Below are 23,140 nucleotides of genomic sequence, written 5' to 3' on the forward strand. Positions count from 1 at the left end.
CTGGCCTGAGATCGCCGCCCGGGCCGTCCGCCATCACGACCAGCTTAACCCGAGCCAGAAGCAAGCCACGCATCCACCATCACTTCCGGCAGCGCCAACCAAGCCGCCGAGCACCATCCCACGACCGACCGCCGCGAAGATTGCCAGATCGGGGATGGGGGCCTCGGCAAACTCCGAGCACTGCCAGATCTGGAGCCGGCGCGCCGGCCGCTCCAGAACCACCTCACCCCGCAGCTCTCCTGACCTGACGCGCGCCCGTAGCCGCCCGCACCCGCACCGGGTGCCACCACTCCATGCTACACCCGACGCCGCTCCGGCGACCGCGCCACGCGCCCAGGGCCGCGCGCACCCAGGACGAGGACGCCCTGCGCCAGCACGCCCGTGGCCGCAATCCCCCGCCACCGAACCCGCAGATCTGGGCGGAAGCCACGCCGCCGCGCCCCACATCGCCGCGCCGAGCAGACATCCGGCCGCAGCCGGAGCGGACGAACCAGAGAGGTAGAGTGGGCTGCCACCCCGCATCAACCAGCTGGAGCAGCTGATGGGCAGGAGCCCGCGCAGCACGCCGCTGCATCCAGTGACGAGAGCCGCCAAAGCATCTGAGCGAGGGGAGCTTGGATTTGAGGGAGGAGCACGAGTCCCTGGTTTCAGGAGCAGGCCTTCGCTGTCGGCGGCGGCGGTGGGGTGGTGGTGGTTGAGGCTGGTGGCAGCTAGGGCTGGGGCGCCCCGGTGTCGCCCCTGTCAGAGCGACACGGGAGCGGAGCGGATCTTATTCCACCCAGTTTTCTGAAACTTGGTACGAGCGAAAGACAAAATCACAAGTTTCAGTAATTGAAACTTAAAACTTGGTGTACCCTCGTGGAGAATCCATCAAATTTACGGATCGTGAGGAAAATCGAGTGGCCGAGCAAGTTTCAACTCCTAAAAGTTGATAGGAACAATGATATAATTAACAAGTTCCAAAACTGAAACTTAAACCCTAAACTCAAATCTCTAAACCCTAAGCCCTAAGCCCAGAACCAAAAAACATAAAAGCATATAAAATTTGGTAAAACTGGACGAAATGATAAAACTGAATGTTACGTTTTGTCTTTTTTTTAACTTGTTAAAATGTATTAAAAAATTGTCTTGTTTGAAAGTTCTGACACGACAAACACAAATATGCAAACAAAACTTAATTTGGATTTTAACATAGGATAATGCTGGCTCACCATCAATCAAACACACAAGTGTATGGACGGCTCACGGACTCTTACAGATGGAGCGGTACATATCATCACTGCGCACACATGGATCCATGAACAGTGCTACTACATTTTTTTTTGAAAAGGGGTGATTCCCCGGCCTCTGCATCAGAAAGATGCATACGGCCATCTTATTAACAAAAAGGAAGTGTCAACATGGTTTCAAAGGTCTCCACAAAAAAAGCATAAACAGCTCACACAGAGCCGAGGAAAAACGCCATAATCGGCTGGCTAAAAAATAGATAGGAAATCTAAATGCCTATTCTATTACATGACCGCCATCCAAACCAGTTGAATATATCTCGAGCTACCGTCTCCCAGCGGAAAGACCCAGTAACCAAATGCTTCCTGGCCTCCGTCTGGGTGAGTAGCGACCATGAACGGATCAGTGCCGTAGTACGGAATATGACCTGCAAAAAATGTATACATGATATTCTGTTAAAAACCAAATCATTTCTGCAATTCCAGATAGTCCACAGCAAAGCACAAACTCCAACCCGAATATGTCTCGCTAAGTTAGGCTCAATCCCATTAAGCCAGGTCCCAAATAACGCACAAACAGAATTCGGTGGATTGATACTAAAAGCAATGTGGACCGTCTGCCAAAGAACCTTGGCTAACGGGCAATCAAAAAAGAGATGTTTGATAGTTTCATCCCGATGACAGAAACTACACCTAGTAGGTCCTGTCCAATTACGTTTAATGAGGTTATCCTTAGTTAAAATAACTTGTTTATGGACAAACCACATAAACACTTTAATTTTCAAAGGAACTTTGACATCCCAAACATGCTTGGAAGTAGGAATGGAGTTTGAATTAATAACATCAATATACATTGATTTAACCGTAAATACTCCAGACTTGGTCAGTTTCCAGCGTAATTCATCGGGTTGTTGTGAAAGTTGGACTTCCATCAGTCTCCTGACTAGATGGAGCCATTCTTCCCAACGATTGCCCGTTAGTGTTCGTCGGAACTGAATATTAAGGGGGCTAGATTGAACGACCGATGCAACGAACACCTCATGTCGTTGAGCAATACGGTATAAAGACGGATATTGGATGGCCAAGGGTGTCTCGCCAAGCCAAGTATCCTCCCAGAAACGTGTACTCGTGCCGTTTCCAATGACAAACTTCGTCCTATTAAACAACGCCTGTTTGACTTTCATCAAGCCTTTCCAGAAAGGCGAGTCGGTCGGCCTGACAGTAACCTGGGACAAAGTTTTCGTCTGGAGGTACTTGCTGCGTAGGATTTGAGCCCACATCGCATCATTCTCCATTGATAGCTTCCACAGCCACTTGCTAAGAAGGCATTTATTCTTGACCTCTAGATTCTCAATACCTAGTCCCCCTTGGTCTTTCGGTCTGCAGATGATATCCCATTTAGTAAGCCGATATTTTCTTTTAAGCTCATCACCCTGCCAAAAGAAACGCGATCGATAGAAGTCCAGTCTCTTCCTAACACCAACTGGGATCTCAAAGAATGATAGGAGAAACATTGGCATACTCGTGAGCACCGAGTTAATTAGGATTAATCGGCCTCCGTATGACATGAGTTTACCCTTCCAACAACTCAATTTTTTCTCGAACCGATCCTCAATACACTTCCACTCTCTGTTAGTCAGCCTACGATGGTGGATTGGAAGCCCCACGTAAGAGAAGGGTAACTCACCCAACTCACACCCAAACAATTGCCTATAAGCCTCCTGTTCATCTTTGGCCCTACCAAAGCAGAACAGCTCGCTCTTATGAAAGTTAATCTTTAACCCAGTCAATTGTTCAAATAGGCATAACACCAACTTCATATTTCTCGCCTTGGCCAAGTCATGCTCCATAAAGATGATTGTATCATCAGCGTACTGAAGGATGGATACACCTCCATCAATTAGATGAGGTATCAATCCACCTACTTGCCCATTTTCCTTAGCCCTTCCTATCAAAATTGCTAACATATCCACCACTATGTTAAACAAGATAGGGGACATCGGATCTCCTTGTCGTAGGCCTTTATGTGTCTGGAAGTAATGACCTATGTCATCATTAACTTTAATTCCCACACTACCTTTTTGCGTAAATGATTCAACCTGTCGGCGCCAGGCTTCATCAAATCCTTTCATACGCAATGACTGTTGGAGAAATGGCCATTTGACCTTATCATACGCTTTCTCGAAATCCACCTTAAAAATTACTCCATCTAATTTTTTGGAATGGACTTCGTGGAGTGTTTCATGCAGGACGACCACCCCTTCAAGGATATTCCTATCCGGCATGAAAGCAGTTTGAGACTGTTGCACCACAGTATGCGCAATCTGTGTGAGTCTGTTTGTCCCGACCTTGGTGAAAATTTTGAAACTAACATTGAGGAGACAGATCGGCCTGAATTGCTCAATTCTCACCGCATCTGTCTTCTTGGGAAGCGGTGTGATAGTCCCAAAATTCAAGTGAAATAATTGAAGCTGGCTAGAAAACAGATCATGGAACATAGGTAGTAAATCCCCCTTAATAATGTGCCAGCACTTTTTATAAAACTCTGCCGGGAATCCATCGGGTCCGGGAGCCTTATTGTTTTTCATCTGTGTAATAGCATCAAACACCTCCTTCTCCGAGAACGGGCAGCCAGAATATCATTATCGGCATCCGATAGCTGAGGCACATCCTCAGTCCTGGACTCATCGAGGGACACACAATTATCCTTCGAAGGTCCAAACAACTGCTTATAATAGTCGGTAATATATGTTTTTAGGTTGTCCTGGCCTAAAATGGTACCCTCGTCTTGCTCAAGCTGAAAGATACGTTTCTTTCTGTGCTTGCCATTGGCTATCAAATGGAAGAACTGAGTATTCGCGTCCCCTTGGACTACTTTGCAGACTTTAGCACGCAAAGCCCACTTCAATTCTTCTTCACGGAGCAGTGCTTTCAACCTCGTCTCCGCTTCATTTTTAGCCTGAAGCTGAGTTGGCGTTAGAATATTGGATTCGGCCTGTATGTCCAGGGCCTGTATAAGAGCAAGGAGTCTATCCTTCTCCATCTTGTACACACCACTGAGGTTCTTAGACCATCCCCGTAAGAAACTCCTTAGGTGCCTAATTTTATTCTGCCAACGCTCTAACGCAGTGTTGCCCCCAAGACCTCTATCCCACTCCCGAGCAATCAAATCCAAGAACCCCTCACGTTCAAACCATGACATCTCGAAGGAGAAGGTATTCTTGTTACCCACATGGTTCGGCTCACCTGAGTCCACGAACAATGGGGTATGATCAGATATGCCCCTTGAAAGAGCTTGCACCGTCACCAGAGGGAACTTTTGTTCCCACTCCACGCTCGCAAGCACTCGATCAAGTTTTTCATAGGTTGGGTGTGGCATAGCATTAGCCCAAGTGAACTTTCTACCCGAAAGCTCTATCTCTCTCAGATCCAAGCTTTCAATAATAGTATTAAACATGAACGACCATCTACCGTCAAAATTATCATTGTTCTTCTCCTCTCTCCTCCTGATGATATTGAAATCACCCCCAACTAGAATTGGAAGCTGTTCTGACCCACAGATACGAACCAGGTCCGCCAGGAACTCCGCTTTAAGCTCGGGCTGTGCGGCACCATACACCGCCACCAAAGCCCAGTTAAAACCATCTATCCTGGACCTGACTCGAAACTTCACCGCGAAGTCTCCCATTACTACACTTCGGACTTCAAGCGAATCGCATCTCACACCTAGTAAGATGCCACCCGACCTTCCTCGCGGAGGAAGGCAATGCCAATCAAAATCAATACCACCCACCAAGAAGAGAGAAACTGGGGTGCAAAGTTATCTCTACCCGTCTCCGATAGAGCAACAAAATCTAACCTCTGCTCTAAAGCTGCCTCAGCAAGGAATCTTCTTTTAGCCAAGTCCTTCAGACCTCTGCTATTCCAAAAAATTCCTCTCATAATTCATCATGGAATTTTTTAGTGGTACGAATCCTAGCACTCCTACGAACTGCGGAAGCGGGATATATTTTCCGATTCCACTTACGCTTAGGTTTACTAGGTGCTGTCGCCCGGTCCTCATCACCGGGTTCATAGATATTACCATCATCAATCTCTAGGGGTATATCATCATCGTCAGAGTCATGATTGGGTGGTGCTAAATCCGCACATAGATTACCTAGCACTCTGACCCCTAACGCATCAATCTCATCATCCTTCATAGGATTAACGGCTGCAAGGTTACGAATAGTCTCTAAGGCGCGTTTCGCCTCCAAATCTAATAAATCATTCACCGAATTGGAAATCTCACTATCCGTAGCCCCTAGTGAAACTCCTAATTGGTTTGCATTATTTATAATCTCCTCATTAGAAAAATGCAATAAGGAATTAGATAGGTTGACGGACATACCAGAAGACAAAGCAGCCTCCTGAAGCTTGGCCGCCCTCATAGCGCACCGCTGCTGCATATCATCTACCTCGGGTATGTCGAGGATGCGAGCACTCATCCGTCTCCCCTCGGCAATGGGGTCCGGGATCCCGCCAAACGCAACAACCTCCTCCCTAGTAACACCTGGCACAGAGTCCCTCACAGGCTCTACCGGGGTTACCATAGAAGGCATCTGTGGGCTCCCGATCCCCTTAGACGGGAGTCCCACTCTAGGGACCCTGGTCATGGGTAGGAGCGAAGAGGTGATGACGGGGGCCGCCTGCCCGCGCCCTCCTCCGACCTCGGCCGCCGGCTCAGACGTATGAGCCAGCGGCGAGGGAGAGACGGTCCTCGTGATCGTCGAGGGCGAAGGGGGAGCCAAGGCCTCCTGCCCCAGCACCCCCCCAGTGCTGCTGCCGCGATGGTTACCGCCACCGTCGGGGAAGCAGGAGCCGAGGCCGCCTGCCTTGGGCTCTCGCCCCTCGTGCCGGCCGACCCACACGGGCCGGCGTGACCGACGCCGCCAAGAGCGAGGTGGGGTGGGAAGGAGGCGAGGCCACCTACCCCGAAGTTCCTCCCCCATGACCCACCTTGCCCGAATCCGCCGACACCGGAGTCGCGTCCACATTGATCTGGCCATGAGGAGCTCCCTCTGGGCTCCTCTCCAAAGCTCCGACCATTGACCTGGCCGGCACGAGGAGCGTATGCTCCAGAGAATCCTCAGAATCTACCCGGTCACTCCATAGTCTGGGAGGTGCCGAAGCTGGCTCAAAAGACCCAAAACGCAGAGTAGTCATAGGCACCGTTGGGGGCACTGCATGCTCAATCCCGGTCCCATCCCCGGGCACCTGAGAAGAACCATTAGACCCCTCACGCATGTGCTCATCAGACGGTGCCCCCTTGGCCCCGGCATTGCCATCACTGTCTTGCATGTCAACATCGTTACCATTAACCGGATCATCAAATAAATCCGTGTCCTCAAACTCGATATCTAGTGGGAACACCACTCCCCTGTAAGTCCAGTTAACCTTATCGGGTACGAACTCAATATCCAGAACACTCACTAATATCCGGGCCACCCCATGGGCACGTGTGAAAGCCATATCCACTTTTTCCGTCTTCCCCACCATGATACCCATACTAGCTACCACTCGAGCGTCCTGCAGAGGCTTAGAAGGAGCCCCTGTAAATCTCAACCAGACCTGCGTCAGCGGCTTCCCCTTAGGCTCAACTTGCTTCCACTCATGGAACTCTAGGATACACGTAGTACCGGGAACCCGACACAAGACAAAGCTCAACAATCGCTGCAAATCCTCCACAGATGGGAACTCAACCTTAAAAGACCTGTCCTCGATAAGCACCAATTCCCATCGAAAATCCCCGGGAGCCAACTCCTGAAGCCTCCTCACAATCTGTGCCTCAGTCACCTCGCCCTGGGTTGCCTTCACAATCCCGGCAGTCAAGCTCAGGGTATCCTCCGGGACCTCTCTCGCCACCGGGGACTCAAAAAACATGAGCTCAGCACAATAGACTCCATAAATGTTCAGCGTCGGAGGCAGGTCACGCATCAACGGGCACTCCCCGGAGTCATGTACAGTCTTGCCACACGTCTCGCACAACTGAGCCACACATTCAGCAATGAAGTGACCCTTCTCACCGCAGCGGTAACAAAGCATCCGTTCCTTCTTTCGTGCATATTTAGACGCCCTTTCAGTAGCCTCGTCTGCCATCCCAGCCTCAGGAACCTCGACCGTAACCATGGCGTTCGTCACCTCCATCGCCTGGGACTCGGTGGGCGTATGGTCAACCTCCGCTGTGGACGCCTCGGGATCAACTGCCTTGGGCGGGGGTGGACGTCGGAATCTCCCACGGCCCCCACCCCGACCACCACGATGGCCACGAAAGCCTCCTCTCTGACGGTGATCCGGGCCGGAAGCCCCCTCGACGAAACCTCCTGTCGGGCCGAGAAAAGGTCTCTCAGCCGACCCGTCACTCTGCCAGGCATAGCCACGGCCACCACCCGTGGATGAAGACCCACGATGCTGTCCAACTCCATACGCATCAGAACCATCATCCCCCCACTGACCTCGGGGTGGATCAAAGGACTCTGTAGTGTTGGGACTCTGTCTCGTTTGCACCGATCCCGACCGATCTTGCGCGGGCCGCGCGACATAGTGCGGCGGAGGCTTGGCACGAGGCTGGTTGCCGATAGTTGGCGTAGCTCCTGAAGCACTACCCCGAACCGGTGCTGCCGCGCCCGGCGCCGAAGGCCGAGTCCCGCCCCGACCCGCAGCCGGCTGCACAATGAGCGCCACGCCGGGTGCTGGGGGCCGAGTCCCGCCCCGACCCACAGCCGTTTGCATGGCAACCGCGCCTGGTGCCGAAGGTCGCGGCCCACCCCGACCGGCCGAAGGCAGCTGCTGCACATACCCTGGCCGCTGGGTACCAACGCCGCGACCAGAGAAGGCCGGCGCCGCGCCATCACCCGCCGGCTGCCTCTGGCCTGCGGGCACTGGTGCCCCACGTCCGGCGGCCTTAGCACTCAGCGTCGCAGCCCCATCCCGACGTGAAGGAGCCGCCGCAGCCCCAGTCGTCAGCGGCGCAGCCCCATCCCGACCTGAAGGGGCCGCCGCCGTGGTTGTTTTGGCCGGCGGCGCTGCCGTCCCGCGGCCAGCCATACCCTGGAGAGGTGGGATCCTCTTCGCCCGACCCGCACCGCACAGTGGGAAGCCCGGAGTCCCGCGCCTAGGAGCCCTAGCGATAGCAGCCGACGGCGCGGTAGCGGAGGAAAGAGCGATCGCTGCGTGCATGCATGGAGTATCGCTACGTGAGAGATTCGGGACCGGTCCAGCCTGGGCCACATACCCAGCCGTCCCAGGCCCATCTCCGACCGACACAAAGTCGGCCCATCGCAGCCCACCAAGTAATTCAAACGAGCCGATCGCATCTCAGCGATCTGGGAGAGCCCTGCGGACGCCATGGCCGCCGCCGGCGGAGGACGCTCGCCCCTCTGATTCCCGTTCTTTCGTTTCTTAACAGTAATCCATGAATCCGGCCTAATCTTGTCGAAAAGAGTAAGATTTGGAAGGCGAACCTTAGGTAAAGGGGCCTTCCATGGCCTGACCGCCGATGCCGCATTCCTCCGATGAACGACAAGTCGCACCAGCTCCTTCCTCTCGTCCGGATGAAGCCCCACCCGCGCCGGATCCTCCACCGGCACTACCATGTCTACGGTCTTGGCCACATCATCTTCATCATATCCTGCATGAAAAAGATCGCATATCAAATCCGAAGGTGTAGGCGAGTGCGGCGAACCTTCTGAGCCTTCGTTGTCTCCGGCGTCATCCTCGTCGTCCGCCTCCAACAGAGCCCAAAAACGGCCCCCGATGCCTGCCCGCGCAGCCGCCGCGGAGGGACACAGCGCGGCGGCGGCCTCCGCGGTCCCCCGGGGATTCGCCCTAGGAGTCACCCGGGGAGTCGCCCCAGCCATCCAAGTTGGGCGGGGGTGGACGTCGGAATCTCCCACGGTACAAGTTTTAGAGATGTTATTACTCACAGTGCTACTACATTTATGGCTCGCAGAAGAAGACAGTGTGACGAGGGCTCCATGACTCGATGTGTGATGGCCCTAGGTACGACTGAGGTTACATGGACTAAATACATGGGCGATAGCTACATGATCGACGGTGGTTAATAGTGCATGGCTTGTCAGGGTGCGAATGGGACAGCATGCGTGCATTTTGCCCTGCCATCACACATCCCTCCGGATTTATTGAACCCCAGTGTTTATCGAGCACTCGGCAAACATCACTCAACGATGCATTTACCGAGAGTTACATTAAGCGTACGTCACTCGGAGATTGTTTTTGTCCACCTTGGTAAGCAGGGAGAAATTTAAATTGTAAAGATAACTATTGAACATGACGCATCACATGTCGGCCTTGGGAATATCTTCCCGGGGCCCTCGAGTGAAGATGATCACCAGGCCGACCAAGATTTCAGAGAATAAACAAATTCAAAAAAAATCAAGTTGCTAGGGTGAATCACATTTTAAAAATAATAAGATCACATGTCCTTGTTTTCTGCTACTTTTGTTCTTTTAGAATATGCAAACCAGAAAGGGAGATCCTTTTGTTTTAAATTAAAACGGCGACGGCCACCGACCCGAATCAAACCGGAAAGATTCAGTGATCCAATTATTGCAGTATTACAATAATGCCGATAGATCAACAGATAGCATTAACAATGTAGAGAGAGTCGCGGCACAGAATCAACGGAGCTCTTGAGCTCAGCATCAGACTGGGCTTTCCACTTCACTCAGAAGGCAGTTTTAGCTGGTTCGTCGCTTTCCTCTGGACTGCTGGCCCACCATACATGCGTTCGGTTCACCTTGATAAATCAATTCAATGAAATGTCCTTTATCAAAAAAATACATGCGTCCGGTTGGGAAAGGATGAAAGCGAAACGGGGTTTTTAGAAAACCAATCAAATACAATACTTGGGGTTTCTAGAAAACCAATCGAATACAATATTTCGATACCTTAAAAAGACCTAAAAATTTTAAATTGTACATACAAATGTGTACTGCTACAAAGAAATTATCGCAGAGTACATTAGACCAACAATTGGACATGATTCATCATATTTCTTTCCTCAAGTAGAACGATGTTTCATTATGGACTCGCACATACAAGAGACCCTTTTTTGATAAAGGACGCTTTTTTATTGACTCATAGTGTAGCATCGAGGGATACAATCTCAAAGAGTACACACCTAGACTCTGCATGATTAAGATGCACACAGTCACTACAATACACAGACACAAATGATCACACCGGCAAATAGCAAAGTCATACAAGACCAAAGCTATGCCCTACATGGAGGAAGGAAAAAAACTGAAGCAATGAAAACAACGATTGACGATATAAAACGGTGACCATACATCAGCGCCAACCATCTCTCGACAATACAAGGACTATGAGAAAGGCTCTCCAAAAACGATGCCTCCAGGAAGAAAACAACATTCAAGCGTCGTCATCACCTGATCCAACAATCGAGGCCAGATCATGAGTTTTCACCTTGAAGATCAAATCCAAGCAAAGTTTGAGCAATGCATTCATCATGGTAATGACGCAAATAACGCCGCCATTACCAGGTATGACCAACTAGGGTCAGACCTAGGTTTTTCACCCCGGAGCTCAAGACTAGGTACTAGAGAAGTACCACCCAATCGAAGACCTCCTATGTTGTCTCCTTCACTTTCCTCGATCCCAGTAGCTGCATATGCGCACGGTCATTGTGGCGAGGGATGGCCATGCCCGCACGAGTAGACTGACGAGAGTCTCTCGTCCACCATCCGATGAAGTCTTTTACGGGGAGGAAGGACTCGGTACCACCAAAATCCGACCTAGGGGCATTCCGAAGGTCCCGCACCATCATCACAAGTGGCAATCGATGGCTGATCTGTATCAGACGACAGCTCCACATGTTGCTGCTAGCTCCATCGTCTCTGCTTGTGGATGCAGATCATACAGGTTGAAGACCCTCAGGGAACACCGACAACTACTACCTCTTGAGTTTGCGTTGGTTTTTCCCTTGAAGAGGAAGGGTGATGTAGCAAAGTAGAGTAAGTATTTCCCTTAGTTTTGAGAACCAAGGTATCAATCCAGTAGGAGACAACGCGCAAGCCACCGAATACCTGCACAAACAAACACCAACTTGCACCCAACGCGATAAAGGGGTTGTCAATCCCTTCACGGTTATTTACAATGTGAGATCTGATAGAGATGGATAAACAGTAAAGTAATGTTTTTGGTATTTTTGGTTTATGGAATGAAAAATAAAAGATTGCAAAGAAAGTAAATTGGAAACTAAAATTATAGATCGGAAATTTATATGATGGAAAATAGACCCGGGGGCTATAGGTTTCACTAGAGGCTTCTCTCAAGATAGAAATTATTACGGTAGGTGAACAAATTACTGCCGAGCAATTGAAAGAAAAGCGCAAAGTTATGACGATATCTAAGGCAATGATCATGAATATAGGCATCACGTCCGTGTCAAGTAGACCGAAACGATTCTGCATTTAATACTATTACTCCACACATCGACCGTTATCCAGCATGCATCTAGAGTATTAAGTTCATAAAGAACGGAGTAACGCCTTAAGCAAGATAACATGATGTAGAGGAATTAACTCAAACAATATGATGAAACCCTATCTTTTTATCCTCGATGTCAACAATAAAATACGTGTTGGTTCCTCTTCTGTCACTAGGATCGAGCACCGCAAGATTGAACCCAAAGCTAAGCACTTTTCCCATTGCAAGAAAAACCAATCTAGTTGGCCAAACCAAATCGATAGTTCGAAGAGACTTGCAAAGATATCAAATTATGCATAAATGAATTCAGAGGAGATTCAAATAATATTCATAGATAAGCTAATCATAAATCCACAATTCATCAGATCTCGGTAAACACACCGCAAAAGAGTATTACATCGAATAGATCTCCAAGAGCATCGAGGAGAACTTTGTATTGAGAATCAAAGAGAGAGAAGAAGTCATCTAGCTACTAGGTATGGACCCGTAGGTCTGAGGGAAACTACTCACGCTTCATCAGAGAGGCAATGGTGTTGATATAGAAGCCCTCCGTGATCGAATCCCCCTCCGGCAGGATGCTGGAAAAGGCCCCAAGATGGGATCTCACGGGTACAGAAGGTTGCGGCGGTGGAAAAGTGGTTTCGTGGCTCCCCTGGAAGTTTTTTTTGGGTATTTGAGAATATATAGGAGGAAGATCTAGGTCAGGGGGTCACCGAGGGGCCCACAAGGTCGGGGGCGCGCCCTCCACCCTTGTGGCCGCCTCGTGGCTCTTCTGACTTGCACTCCAAGTCTCCTAGGTGTCTTCTGGTACAAGAAAAATCATCCCAAAGGTTTTATTCTGTTTGGACTCCGTTTGGTATTTCTTTTCTGTGAAACTCTAAAACAAGGAAAAAAACTGACACTGTGCTCTAGGTTAATAGGTTAGTCCCAAAAATCATATAAAATAGCATATTAATGCATATAAAACATCCAAAACAGATAATATAATAGCATGGAACAATCAAAAATTATAGATACGTTGGAGACGTATCAAGCATCCCCAAGCTTAATTCCTGCTCGTCCTCGAGTAGCTAAATGATAAGAACAGAATTTTTGATGTGGAATGCTACCTAACATATTTATCCATGTAATTCTCTTTATTGTGCCATGAATGTTCAGATTCGTAAGATTCAAAACAAAAGTTTAATATTGACATAAAACAATAATACTTCAAGCATACTAACAAATAATTATATCTTCTCAAGATAACATGGCCAAAGAAAGCTTATCCCTACAAAATCAAATAGTCTGGCTATGCTCCATCTTCATCACACAAAATATTCAAATCATGCATAACCCCGATGACAAGCCAAGCAATTGTTTCATATTTTCATGTTCTCAAAACTTTTCAACTTTCACGCAATACATGAGAGTGAACCATGGACATAGCACTATAGGTGGAATAGATGGTGGTTGTGGAGAAGACAAAAAGAAGGAGATAGTCTCACATCAACTAGGCATATCAATGGGCTATGGAGACGTCCATTAATATACAACGGATGCACTAGAGCTATAAGTTTATGAAAACTCAAAAAAAAACTAAGTGGGTGTGCATCCAACTTGCTTGCTCATGAAGACATAGGGCGTTTTGAGGAAGCCCATCGTTGGAATATACAAGCCAAGTTCTATAATGAAAAATTATCACTAGTATATGAAAGTGACATCATAGGAGACTCTCTATCATGAAGATCATGGTGCTACTTTGAAGCACAAGTGTGGCAAAAAGGATAGTAACATTGTCCCTTCTCTCTTTTTCTCTCATTTTTTTTCTCTTTTTTTGTGGCCTTCTTTTTTTATTTGGTCTTTCTCTTTTTTTCCTCACATGGGACAATGCTCTAATAATGAAGATCATCACACTTTTATTTACTTACAACTCGATACTAGAAAAAAAATATGACTCTATGTGAATGCCTCCGGCGGTGTACCGGGATGTGCAGTCACCTGAGGAGCAGCGGCCCTAGCATGGGGGTGGTCCCAGGTTGGATGCACCCGCTGGAATGCCCCAGGATAGAGGAAGTCACAAGACAGCCATAGAAGAGAAGCATCACATACAAGAGACCTAAATTAATGTCTCTCTTCAGTTCAAAGGATTTCATAGAAATTTTGGAGGACTCTAATGCTTACCAATTTTTCGTACGCTCTACTTTGCACGTGAGTCCAACCTTGTAGAGAAGTTCCTTTATATTCTATGGCAACACTCAACACACCTAACATTGGAGAGAAGTTCCAAAGTTCTCCGAGGGATGCAACAAGACGATTTCAGTGACACGTTCATGTGTGGTTAAGTCGCAACATGGCATCTAAATCTGAACCACATGTTTTTTCTATATATGTTTGTGCTTTTAGGATATGCAAACCAGAAAGGGAGATCCATAGTACAAACGGGGCTGCATCATCTGGACACTATTGATCCCGACCTCTAAGCAGGAATCTAGACCGGCGAGATTCACTGCTCCAAAGAGTATAGCAGAATGATGCCGTGAGATCCCAGACAAAATCAGCAATACAGCTCGAGTTGACAAGAGATGCATAGCAGTGTGCATAGCCACCTGAGATGTGAGCACATCATATGCCGGCTGCTACCTCGAACTGCACTCCTAAATCCTAATTCCTCCTATAGGCAGCCACTGGTGCTCAAATCTTAACCACCCGCTCTTATGAACCTAAGTTCAAACCAACTTTCTTGAAAATCAAGCAATGCATGTTCATCTTTCAAAAGCTCTGAATGAGAGAACCATTCAGTGCCTTTTTAAGGCGTGCGGTGCTGATTGCATCCAGAAAAGAAAAGGGGGGGGGGGGTATATTTTCGCCCTATGCGGGCTAAAGATCAATTTAATTCGATGCCAAAAGCATATTACAATGTTTTAAATTTGCCTTTTTCTTGTGTATCACGAAAAAATTGCACGAAATTTTCTGCATCCAGACATCACCCCTAATGAACCAGCACTATAATTTTTGTTTTCTAGAACAGTCTAAAACAAAGGGTGTGAAATTCGCATGTGACCCAGAGCTCGCAATTGGCTTTTTTCATCAAGCTCTTGTGCCAAATGAACAAGACAGCGGTACATTGACCCCCAGAAAGGTGCAGGCTGACCTGCCACCACATCGCATGACACACTAGGACGTTGAACCGCCAGGTGATAGCTACAGCAACGGGTGACGGCGACCGATGTGTGATGTCTCTCGTAGAATTAGTGCAGGTGACAGTTAAGGCTTGAGGAAGAAGCCAATGGGCATATAATTGAGGAGGAGGATGAGGCTCCAGGTTGATAGCTACAGGAACGGGCGATGGAGATAGGATCGTGGTGAACGATGGAGGAGGTTTGGTGGCTTGTCTCCAGAGATGTACCATCATGCACTGTAAAATGTAATAGTTCGAACTTGCTTTCCTCCGCTCCCGTCCCATCCTGGAGGTCGCTGCCGTTATGTATGTTCCGCTTTCATATTTGATTGATGGATGTTTGAGTTTATGATGTAACCTCTTCTCTTTAATGGTTTCCCTTTTTTTGCATCGCGTTGCCGATCTCACAGCCCATGGCGTCTGCTTCCCCATGGACACCACATCCATTTCTTGTTCAGCATAGCTGTTGATGAAACCCATCGTTGATATGTGCTATGAAATTCGACGTCATTTATGGACCAACCAAATCGTTCACAAAGTAACAAGAATCCGGACAATATCTCCATGCTTCGTCGTGTCCACTAGCCAGAAGAGCCACAGCTTAGCGTCCATCGTATCATTCTCGCAATATTTTCCACCATGGTTGGCTTCAAACTGGAGTGTCATGTTTCTATGCATTCTCACGTCACCTGTTTTTTTAGCCAATTTTTTTTGAGAAATCTCGCTCACTTTATTGAATCAAGACAATGTTCATAGGTACACGGTCTGGGTCATGAGGAGTGCCCAACCAAACATGCCTACCTATATCTAAGTTACAAGCAAATTTAGCGAGATTATGAGTCTCGAAGTTAAAGTTCCTTAGCTCAAACACGAGCAAGAAGAAAAACTAGCTCTGCGGTCTATTATTTCATGTATTACAGCCGCATTGGGACCTCATGTCCCTTCGTTGATATCTTGCACCACCCCCTTGGCAATCTGAGGCCACCGGGATATCCTGCTCGTGCAGGTCTTCCGCCAGAGATAGAGCCTCCCGACATGTGTATGTTTCCAGGATCATTGGGTCCCGGATGCCCCCAAACACAACCGTTGACGAGCCAAGAAAATTGCCATTTGAATCTCGACAAACTGCAGCAGCCACTCCCATGCGCCTGTTCCTTGCTAGTGCGCCATCCACATTGATCTTTATGAAGCCAGCTGACGGTGAGATCCATCGGCGCTGCTGAACCGGTTCCGCGTGTAACTGCGCTCTTGGTTCACTAATGAAGATCTGCTGTAGCTCCTGTAAGTAAGAGTCTACAAAGGATATAGTCTGGTGTGGATTTTTGAATAAGGATTCATAGTTTTCCTTGCGCCTTGCATACCACACGGCCAATAGCGTGACGACCATCCTCGTAAAACTCGCGTGATCTAGTGCCTCATGGAGTTCAAACAGCCAGTTCTTCGCACATGGCTCCACATTTTCCGCCATCTTTGACACAAGAGATTCATCTGACAAAGCCCAAATACACCTTGACATCGTGCATGACAAGAGGGCATGTCTCCACGAATCTTGGCATCCGCACAGTGGACAGGCGCTCTGAGTTGCCATATCCCGCATGTGTAAAACGTCCGTAGTGGGTATGGAGTGTCGTGCGAGACACCAAAGAAAAACTCGAATCTTTGATGGAACTTTCAGTTGCCACAGACGGGACCAAGCTTCCTCTTCTCTGGAAGTGGACGACGAGCCACCCCTTCCTTCTAGCCAGGCTTCCCGTTGTAATTTTGTTGTGACCAGGAGCCTATAAGCCGAGCTTACTGTAAACCTGCCTTTCCTGTCCGGGTTCCAAGCCTAGAAATCTTCGGTGTTTCGAGTACACATCGGTATCTTTAGAATAGCTTCAGCACCAAAAGGTAGGAACACTGATCATATTAAAGGTTCATTCCATGAAACAGTAGCTGGAGAAAGTAGTTTGGACACTCACCTGGGAGGTACCGCAACTAACGAAGCAATAGGCTTTGGTGCTGTTTCCTTGGGGATCCAATTGTCCTCCCAAATGTGAGTTGTTTGGCCATTCCCAATCCTTCAGATTATTCCTTGCTGCAGCACGTCCCGACCCTCTAGGATTGCATGCCATATTTGATATGGACGAGATCCCAGCTCTACCTCAAGAATTGTAGAGTTTGGGAAATAAGACGCCTTTAAAATTCTTGCACTTAGAGTTGCCAGTTCCTGTAGAGCCCTCCATGCTTGCCTGGCAAGCAGTGCCAGGTTGAACAATTCAAGATCTCTGAACCCTAGGCCTCTCAAGTATTTTGGCCTCGTCATGACATCCCATGAAACCCAAGCTGGTTTACGCTCACCTTGTTTGCAGCCCCACCAAAATTTTCTGATGATGGTTTTTATGTGATCACATAGACCTCTTGGCAACTTGAAATAAGACATAGAAAATAATGAGATAGCTTGGGCTATGGATTTTATGAGCACCTCCTTTCCTCCTGCCGACAAACACTTGCTCATCCATTCCTTCACATTATTCCATACTCGATCGCTCAAATATTTGAATGTCCCTTTCTTGGAGTGCCCTACATCAGATGGCATTCCTAGATATTTGTCATTAAGTGATTCATTGGGGACTTGCAAAAAACCCTTTGCAGCATTTCGTACTATCTCTGGGCATCCCCTGCTGAAAAAGATGGATGACTTATCCATGTTAATTCTCTGTCCCGATGCCATGCAATATGTATCCAATAGGTTTGAAACCGATTCTGCTTCGTTAATACTTGCCCTGAAAAACAACAGGTTGTCATCCACGAATAAAAGATGGTTCATCGACGGAGCCGATGGTGCCACCTTGATGCCGCTAAGCTGGGATAACTCGTTCTGAGACTTTAGGAGGCACGAAAGGCCCTCTGCTGCCAACAAGAAAAGATACGGTGAGATCGGATCTCCCTGTCGAATACCACGTGTGGGTTTAAACACCTCTGATTTAACCCCATTGAACATCACCGAGAATGAAACTGAACTAATCATACCCATGATAACTGTGACCCATTGTGGAGCAAAACCAAGTTTCTCCATAATAGCTCGAAGGTAGGACCACTCCACTCTGTCATAAGCCTTCATCATGTCTAATTTTAGAGCACGGTAGCTTTTAGATTTGGATATATTCCTCTTCATAAAATGTAGACACTCATAAGCTGAAATTATATTGTCCGTGATTAGCCTACCCGGCACAAACGCAGACCGCTCTTCGGATATGATGTTAGGAAGCACAGCCTTTAGACGATTCGCAAGCACCTTGGAGGCGATCTTGTAAAATACATTGCACAAACTTATAGGGCGAAACTGTGAAAGTAAGATAGGGATTGTTACCTTCGGGATCAAAACCAATAAAGTATCATTGAGACACTCAAGGCTTTCCTCACCCCTAACAATTCCAAGCACAACCGGAGTGACAACCTCACCACACACGTCCCAGTGTCATTGAAAAAAGTGTGCCAGAAACCCATCTGGACCCGGACCCTTAGTTGAAAACATTTGAAAGCTGATTTTACCTCTTTTTCATCATATGGAGCCAACAAGCTTGCATTCATTGCTGCAGTCACTTTAACAGGAACGTGTTCGAGCACTTCCTACAACCCTTGGATGCCCTCTGATGTGTAGAGGTTCTTATAAAATTCAAGAGCAAGCTGCTGCATCTCAGTGGGATCATCGGTCAACTGGCCATCGGGTTTCTGAAGTGCTTTTATCGAGTTCTTTCTCCTCCGCATCGAAGCCCTCATATGAAAAAGTGTGTGTTTCGATCCCCTTCTAACAGCCATTGCACGCAAGACCGCTGGCGCCACATTAACGCTTCCCGCATATATAATTCAATCAATCTGTCATTCATCTTAACTTCAACATGCGACGGACCAGTTCTTTGTGGTTGGCTCCGCAACCGCTCTAGCTATTTCTTCAGTTTTCTGATTTCGCCTCGAACGCTACCAAAGGTCGTCCTCGACCACTCGCCTAGATTCTGCGCTAGATCATCAAGCTTCCTGCGCACCTTCTCCATCGTTAGATTGTGACCATTGGGCTCCCATGCAGATCACATGGTCGGCTTTAACTCTGCATGCGTATGCCACATAACTTCATAGGGAAACATCTTATCCCCCTGCCTACCCTGCGCTGGTGCTAGGTTCAGCAGTATGGGGCTGTGATCAGATGTGGCTTCTGTAAGATGTTTCACCCCCGCATGGGGGAATTTTTCACACTAGTGCCATGTCCAGACGGACTCGCGTGTAAGTGCCACCGGTCAGTCTTTTCTCATAAGTCCATCGAGTGCCACTAAAACCCAAGTCTACGAGGCCGCATACATCTACGGCATCTCGAAAACCTTGTATTTGTGATTGGCTTCTAGTGCCCACTCCGTCATGCTCGTCGTGCCGAAGCACCTCATTAAAGTCACCGATGCAAACACAAGGCATATTCTGCAAATTTTCCAAGTTCTTCGTATCCCATGTATGATGACGAAGGTGGGTTTGAGCCTCCCCATAGAAGCAGGAAAGCCTCCATGGGTCTCCTCCTAGATTGCTAACTTTGGCATCAATATGATACCTCGAATAACCCAAAATTTCAATCTTTATTTCATTATTCCCAAACATCACCAAACCTCCACTTCTACCGGAGGAATCAACAGCAAAAGAGTTATGATAACCTAAAGTACTTGCTAATCCTTCAGCTCTAACTCCAGTAATTTGAGTTTCAACTATGCAGAGTACTCTAGGGGCAAACTTTTGCGCCAATTCGCGCAGCTCTTGAATTGTCGGGGCGTTGCCTATCCCACGACAATTCCAGCATAAGAGATTCATTGCGCCCGGCGGTCCTCCGCCGAGGAGGCCGCCGATCTTGCATCCATGCCTTTCCCCCCGTTGGGGGTCTTCTTTTGTCCTCCATTTTCGTTCTTTTCAACCATAGCAGTTGTCTTGGCCCGCTTCGGATCCTGCTTAGGAAGGCGGGCTTAGAGGGATTACAGCTCCTCCCGCAGTATTCTTGCCCACCAAGACTAACTCTGATCCCGTGATAGCAGTGGGTTTTGCAAGCCCCACGACTTCATCTGACGTGCACTTGCGGCTGGGTTTGCCTTCGTCCATGTGAGCATCCTCATGTACCACATCTTTTTCCCTTGCCTCCTGCTGGCTTTTGGGTTTCTGTCTCCTGTTACGACGACGCGTCCCCCAAGCAGTAGTTGCTGGTGCATGCAGATTTTTGAAGACTAGGGATGATGGAGGATGAACACCATCATCATGCTCCTTGAACTCATGGCCCATAAAACCACACACTTGGCACCAGTCCGGGAGGCGTTCATATTTCACACCAAAGATTTCCCTCTCGCCTCCCCGGACGATAGATGTGGCCTTGTTGAGTGGATTACGTACATCAAGCCGCACACGGACCCGAAAAAAGATTCCCTCGAAACCAAAGGATGAGGGTTCGGAGTCCACAAACTCGCCAATCTTTGACACCGGAGCTTTCACCTTTCCATGGAAGGCTATTGGAAGGTTGATAATGCGTGCCCAGATATCAAACTTGAGAAACTCAATGGTTGATGGCTTGGAGTATCCATCGTAAGGGGCAATGATGACCGGATTTCCTCTAAAGTGACATGGGCCACCCTATCACGTCACCTGTTGGCACGCCATGTCCAATAAGTGGGCCGTGCCCCGGGATGGGCCATATGTGTAGGCTTTCAGCTTTTTCGAAGTACAAGTTTTGGGCCTAAGCCCTGGGCTAAAGCCCTAGGTGCAGAGTGATATAGCTTAGACAAGCATCATGTAAATAAATACCTTAAAGATAGAGTACTGGAAAGCCATGGAGGCGGACTTCACCTACTAAATCCGAGCTTCAAACGCTTGTTGTCTCAGTTGTACATCCTTTTCTCTTCCTGTTGATCGTAATCAATGGCTGGTAGAGCCATCAGAAGGGCTTTTTATACGTACGAACATCTTAAGTTAACATACGAGCAACGTCCATAAAATTTTTGTAAAAGCCGGGGCATTCGACTGAAAATGGGGACTCCATAGGGCGCTTACAGTGTCTTATATCTGAACGCCGCTCGCCGGCACATAAATTGTGCTGGCCTATTATCCACTGAGCATGCCAAACGGCATACTGAGTGGGAGAAGCTCGCCCTCTGCGCTTATTTGTTTCCTTTTATTTTTCCTTTATATTTCTGTTATTTTAATTACACTCTCATTAATTATTATTAAATAATTAATAAATTTTTAATGAACTTTAAAAGTATTTCTACAAACGTTCATGATATTTTCATAAGTGTCTGCGCTTATTGTAAAATGTTCATCGTTATTTAAAAATAACGTACTATTAAAAATATTCGTGAAATTTTTAAAAAAGTGTCCGCACATTTTGATCAAATACATGAAATTTATGAGTGTTTCTTAATTTAAAAAGGGTTCACTTGTTTGACCAAATCCATGTATTTATTTTGTTGAGCTCTGTTGAATAATATAATAAAATAATTGTGTGCATCACCAGATGCAGAGGCGGGGTCATCCTCCATTTTTTTAAATGACAACTTTTTACAGGGTGCACCACATTTTTTTTACGAACATCGCATGTGCTTTTTTTGTTGTTGATATATTTGTGCTTTTAGAACCAGAACGGGAGACCCCCAAAAAAAAAGAACCAGAACGGGAGATCCTCTTTTTAAAAAAAGGACGACCACCACCAACCGAATCAAACCAGCAAAATTCAGTTTTCAGTGATCCAATTATTGCAGTATTACAATAATGCCGAGAGATCACAGATAAAATTAACAATGTTAGAGAGTCACATCCACAGAATCAACGGAGCCGCTGAGCTCAGCATCAGACTGGGCTTTCCACTTCACTCAGAAGGCAGTTCAGCCGGTGCGCCGCTCTCCTCTAGACTGCTGGCCCACCATACACACGTCCTTCTCACGGGTTTAAATTAATTTAGAACATTTGTGTGTACATTGCAGGAGGGGTCATGAGGGCAAAGATGAAAAACGAAACGGGGTTTTTAGAAAACAAATCAGATACAATATTTGAAACCTCAGAAGGCTTGGATTTTTTTTATCAGATGTACATAAATATGTGTATTACGCATGTATAGACTTTTCACTAATATATCCTTGAAGTTGTGCTCTACTGGAAAATATTTTTCTTTTGAGAAAATATATTTGGTCAAAGAAATAGAGTTATGTGTGCCCACAACAAAATATGTAGTACTCCATGAGGCACTACTGGAGCCAATTTGACGCACTCAGGCACTGGGCCCCTGCTTAATGGAGTTGCGTGATTTAAGTAGTTAGCTTGTGATGGTGCTCCGGACTCACCCGGCGGAGAGAACGATCGCTATCAGAACGACTTGCCGTTGCTGTCTTGGCCTACTCATCATACTCCATCCTTACGCTGAGACCAAGAAAATGTATATGTCCAATAAACCGGGAAGTGGGAGATATTTTGGTAGGCGCGCTCGTTCGACGACCAATGACGCTCTCACAAGCGTACTAAAAATAGACTGTCGTTACAAAGATTCTACTACTTCATCTCAACATAGTTCAAACATGAAATTCAACATAGTTTCATACACAAATTCAACTACTACTTATTCGAACTATTAGATGAAACTACTCCTCGTCGTCCGAGCTGCGGAACTGCTCCCAGAACTCGTCCTTGGTCGGGTCATCGCACTCCTCGTCCTCCTCCTCGGAGTCATCCCGGTCCTCATCCGACGACTCGATAGGGATCACAGTCGAGGGGCCGGCCTCACCCTCCTTCTTCACCCCCTTCTTTTTCGCCTCGATGTTGCGCTTCCAGTAGTGCTCCAGCTCGGCCTGGACATACTGCGGATGCTCTCGCGCAAATCGAGCCATTGCCGCCTCGTCGCTCTTGCCCGGAGCGACGACAACCGCCGGTCTCTTCTTCGCCTTCTTCATCGACATCTCCTCCATCTGGATGCCCTGCGGCACGAGCCACTCCGCCACCGCCTAGGACTCGATCTCCAGGAAGTTGAGGTCCATCTTCAGCCGTCCGGCAAGCCACACCGCCACGTCGTAGGCACGCACGGAACCATCGCGGTGGGATACGTGCCGAGCCACCAACGCCGCCCGGCGTCGGAGAACTCCACTCCGAACTTCCCAGAGGGCTTCGCCCTCACGACGAAGAAACCGGACTTGCCCTTCGACGTCTTCTTCCGCGCCATCAGGGAGCGGGTGGCGTACAAACCAGAGGCGAAGGTGGA

General features: G+C 47.9%; 3 protein-coding genes across 3 annotated transcripts; all 3 read right to left on the bottom strand.

Annotated features, from left to right (window-relative positions):
• Positions 1 to 1,495: 1,495 nt before the first annotated feature.
• On the bottom strand, positions 1,496 to 9,124 carry LOC147956807 (uncharacterized). Its single transcript, XM_087531458.1, has 2 exons — positions 8,729 to 9,124; positions 1,496 to 1,654 (listed from the first exon to the last, which is right to left on the bottom strand). Exons 1-2 carry the CDS (start codon positions 9,122 to 9,124, stop codon positions 1,496 to 1,498), a joined length of 555 nt encoding a protein of 184 aa, XP_087387584.1.
• LOC147956808 (uncharacterized) lies at positions 6,195 to 8,312 on the bottom strand. Its single transcript, XM_087536779.1, has one exon. The coding sequence runs from the start codon at positions 8,310 to 8,312 to the stop codon at positions 6,195 to 6,197; it is 2,118 nt and encodes a 705-aa protein (XP_087392905.1).
• Positions 9,125 to 22,526: 13,402 nt separating the features above from the next.
• LOC147956809 (uncharacterized) lies at positions 22,527 to 22,850 on the bottom strand. Its single transcript, XM_087531459.1, has one exon. The coding sequence runs from the start codon at positions 22,848 to 22,850 to the stop codon at positions 22,527 to 22,529; it is 324 nt and encodes a 107-aa protein (XP_087387585.1).
• Positions 22,851 to 23,140: the final 290 nt, after the last annotated feature.

Source organism: Triticum urartu, chromosome 7A, assembly GCF_056163025.1.
Source record: "Triticum urartu cultivar PI428250 chromosome 7A, HENAU_Tu73, whole genome shotgun sequence".
In the NCBI taxonomy this organism is placed as follows: domain Eukaryota; kingdom Viridiplantae; phylum Streptophyta; class Magnoliopsida; order Poales; family Poaceae; genus Triticum; species Triticum urartu.

Coding starts and splice junctions, on each gene's coding strand:
- LOC147956808 (XM_087536779.1), bottom strand. CDS start 8,312: ATGGCTGGCCGCGGGACGGCAGCGCCGCCGGCCAAAACAACCACGGCG.
- LOC147956807 (XM_087531458.1), bottom strand. CDS start 9,124: ATGGCTGGGGCGACTCCCCGGGTGACTCCTAGGGCGAATCCCCGGGGG. Junction 1,655..8,728: donor GGAAGGCCCCTTTACCTAAG/GTTCGCCTTCCA, acceptor CATTTTTTGCAG/GTCATATTCCGTACTACGGC.
- LOC147956809 (XM_087531459.1), bottom strand. CDS start 22,850: ATGGAGGAGATGTCGATGAAGAAGGCGAAGAAGAGACCGGCGGTTGTC.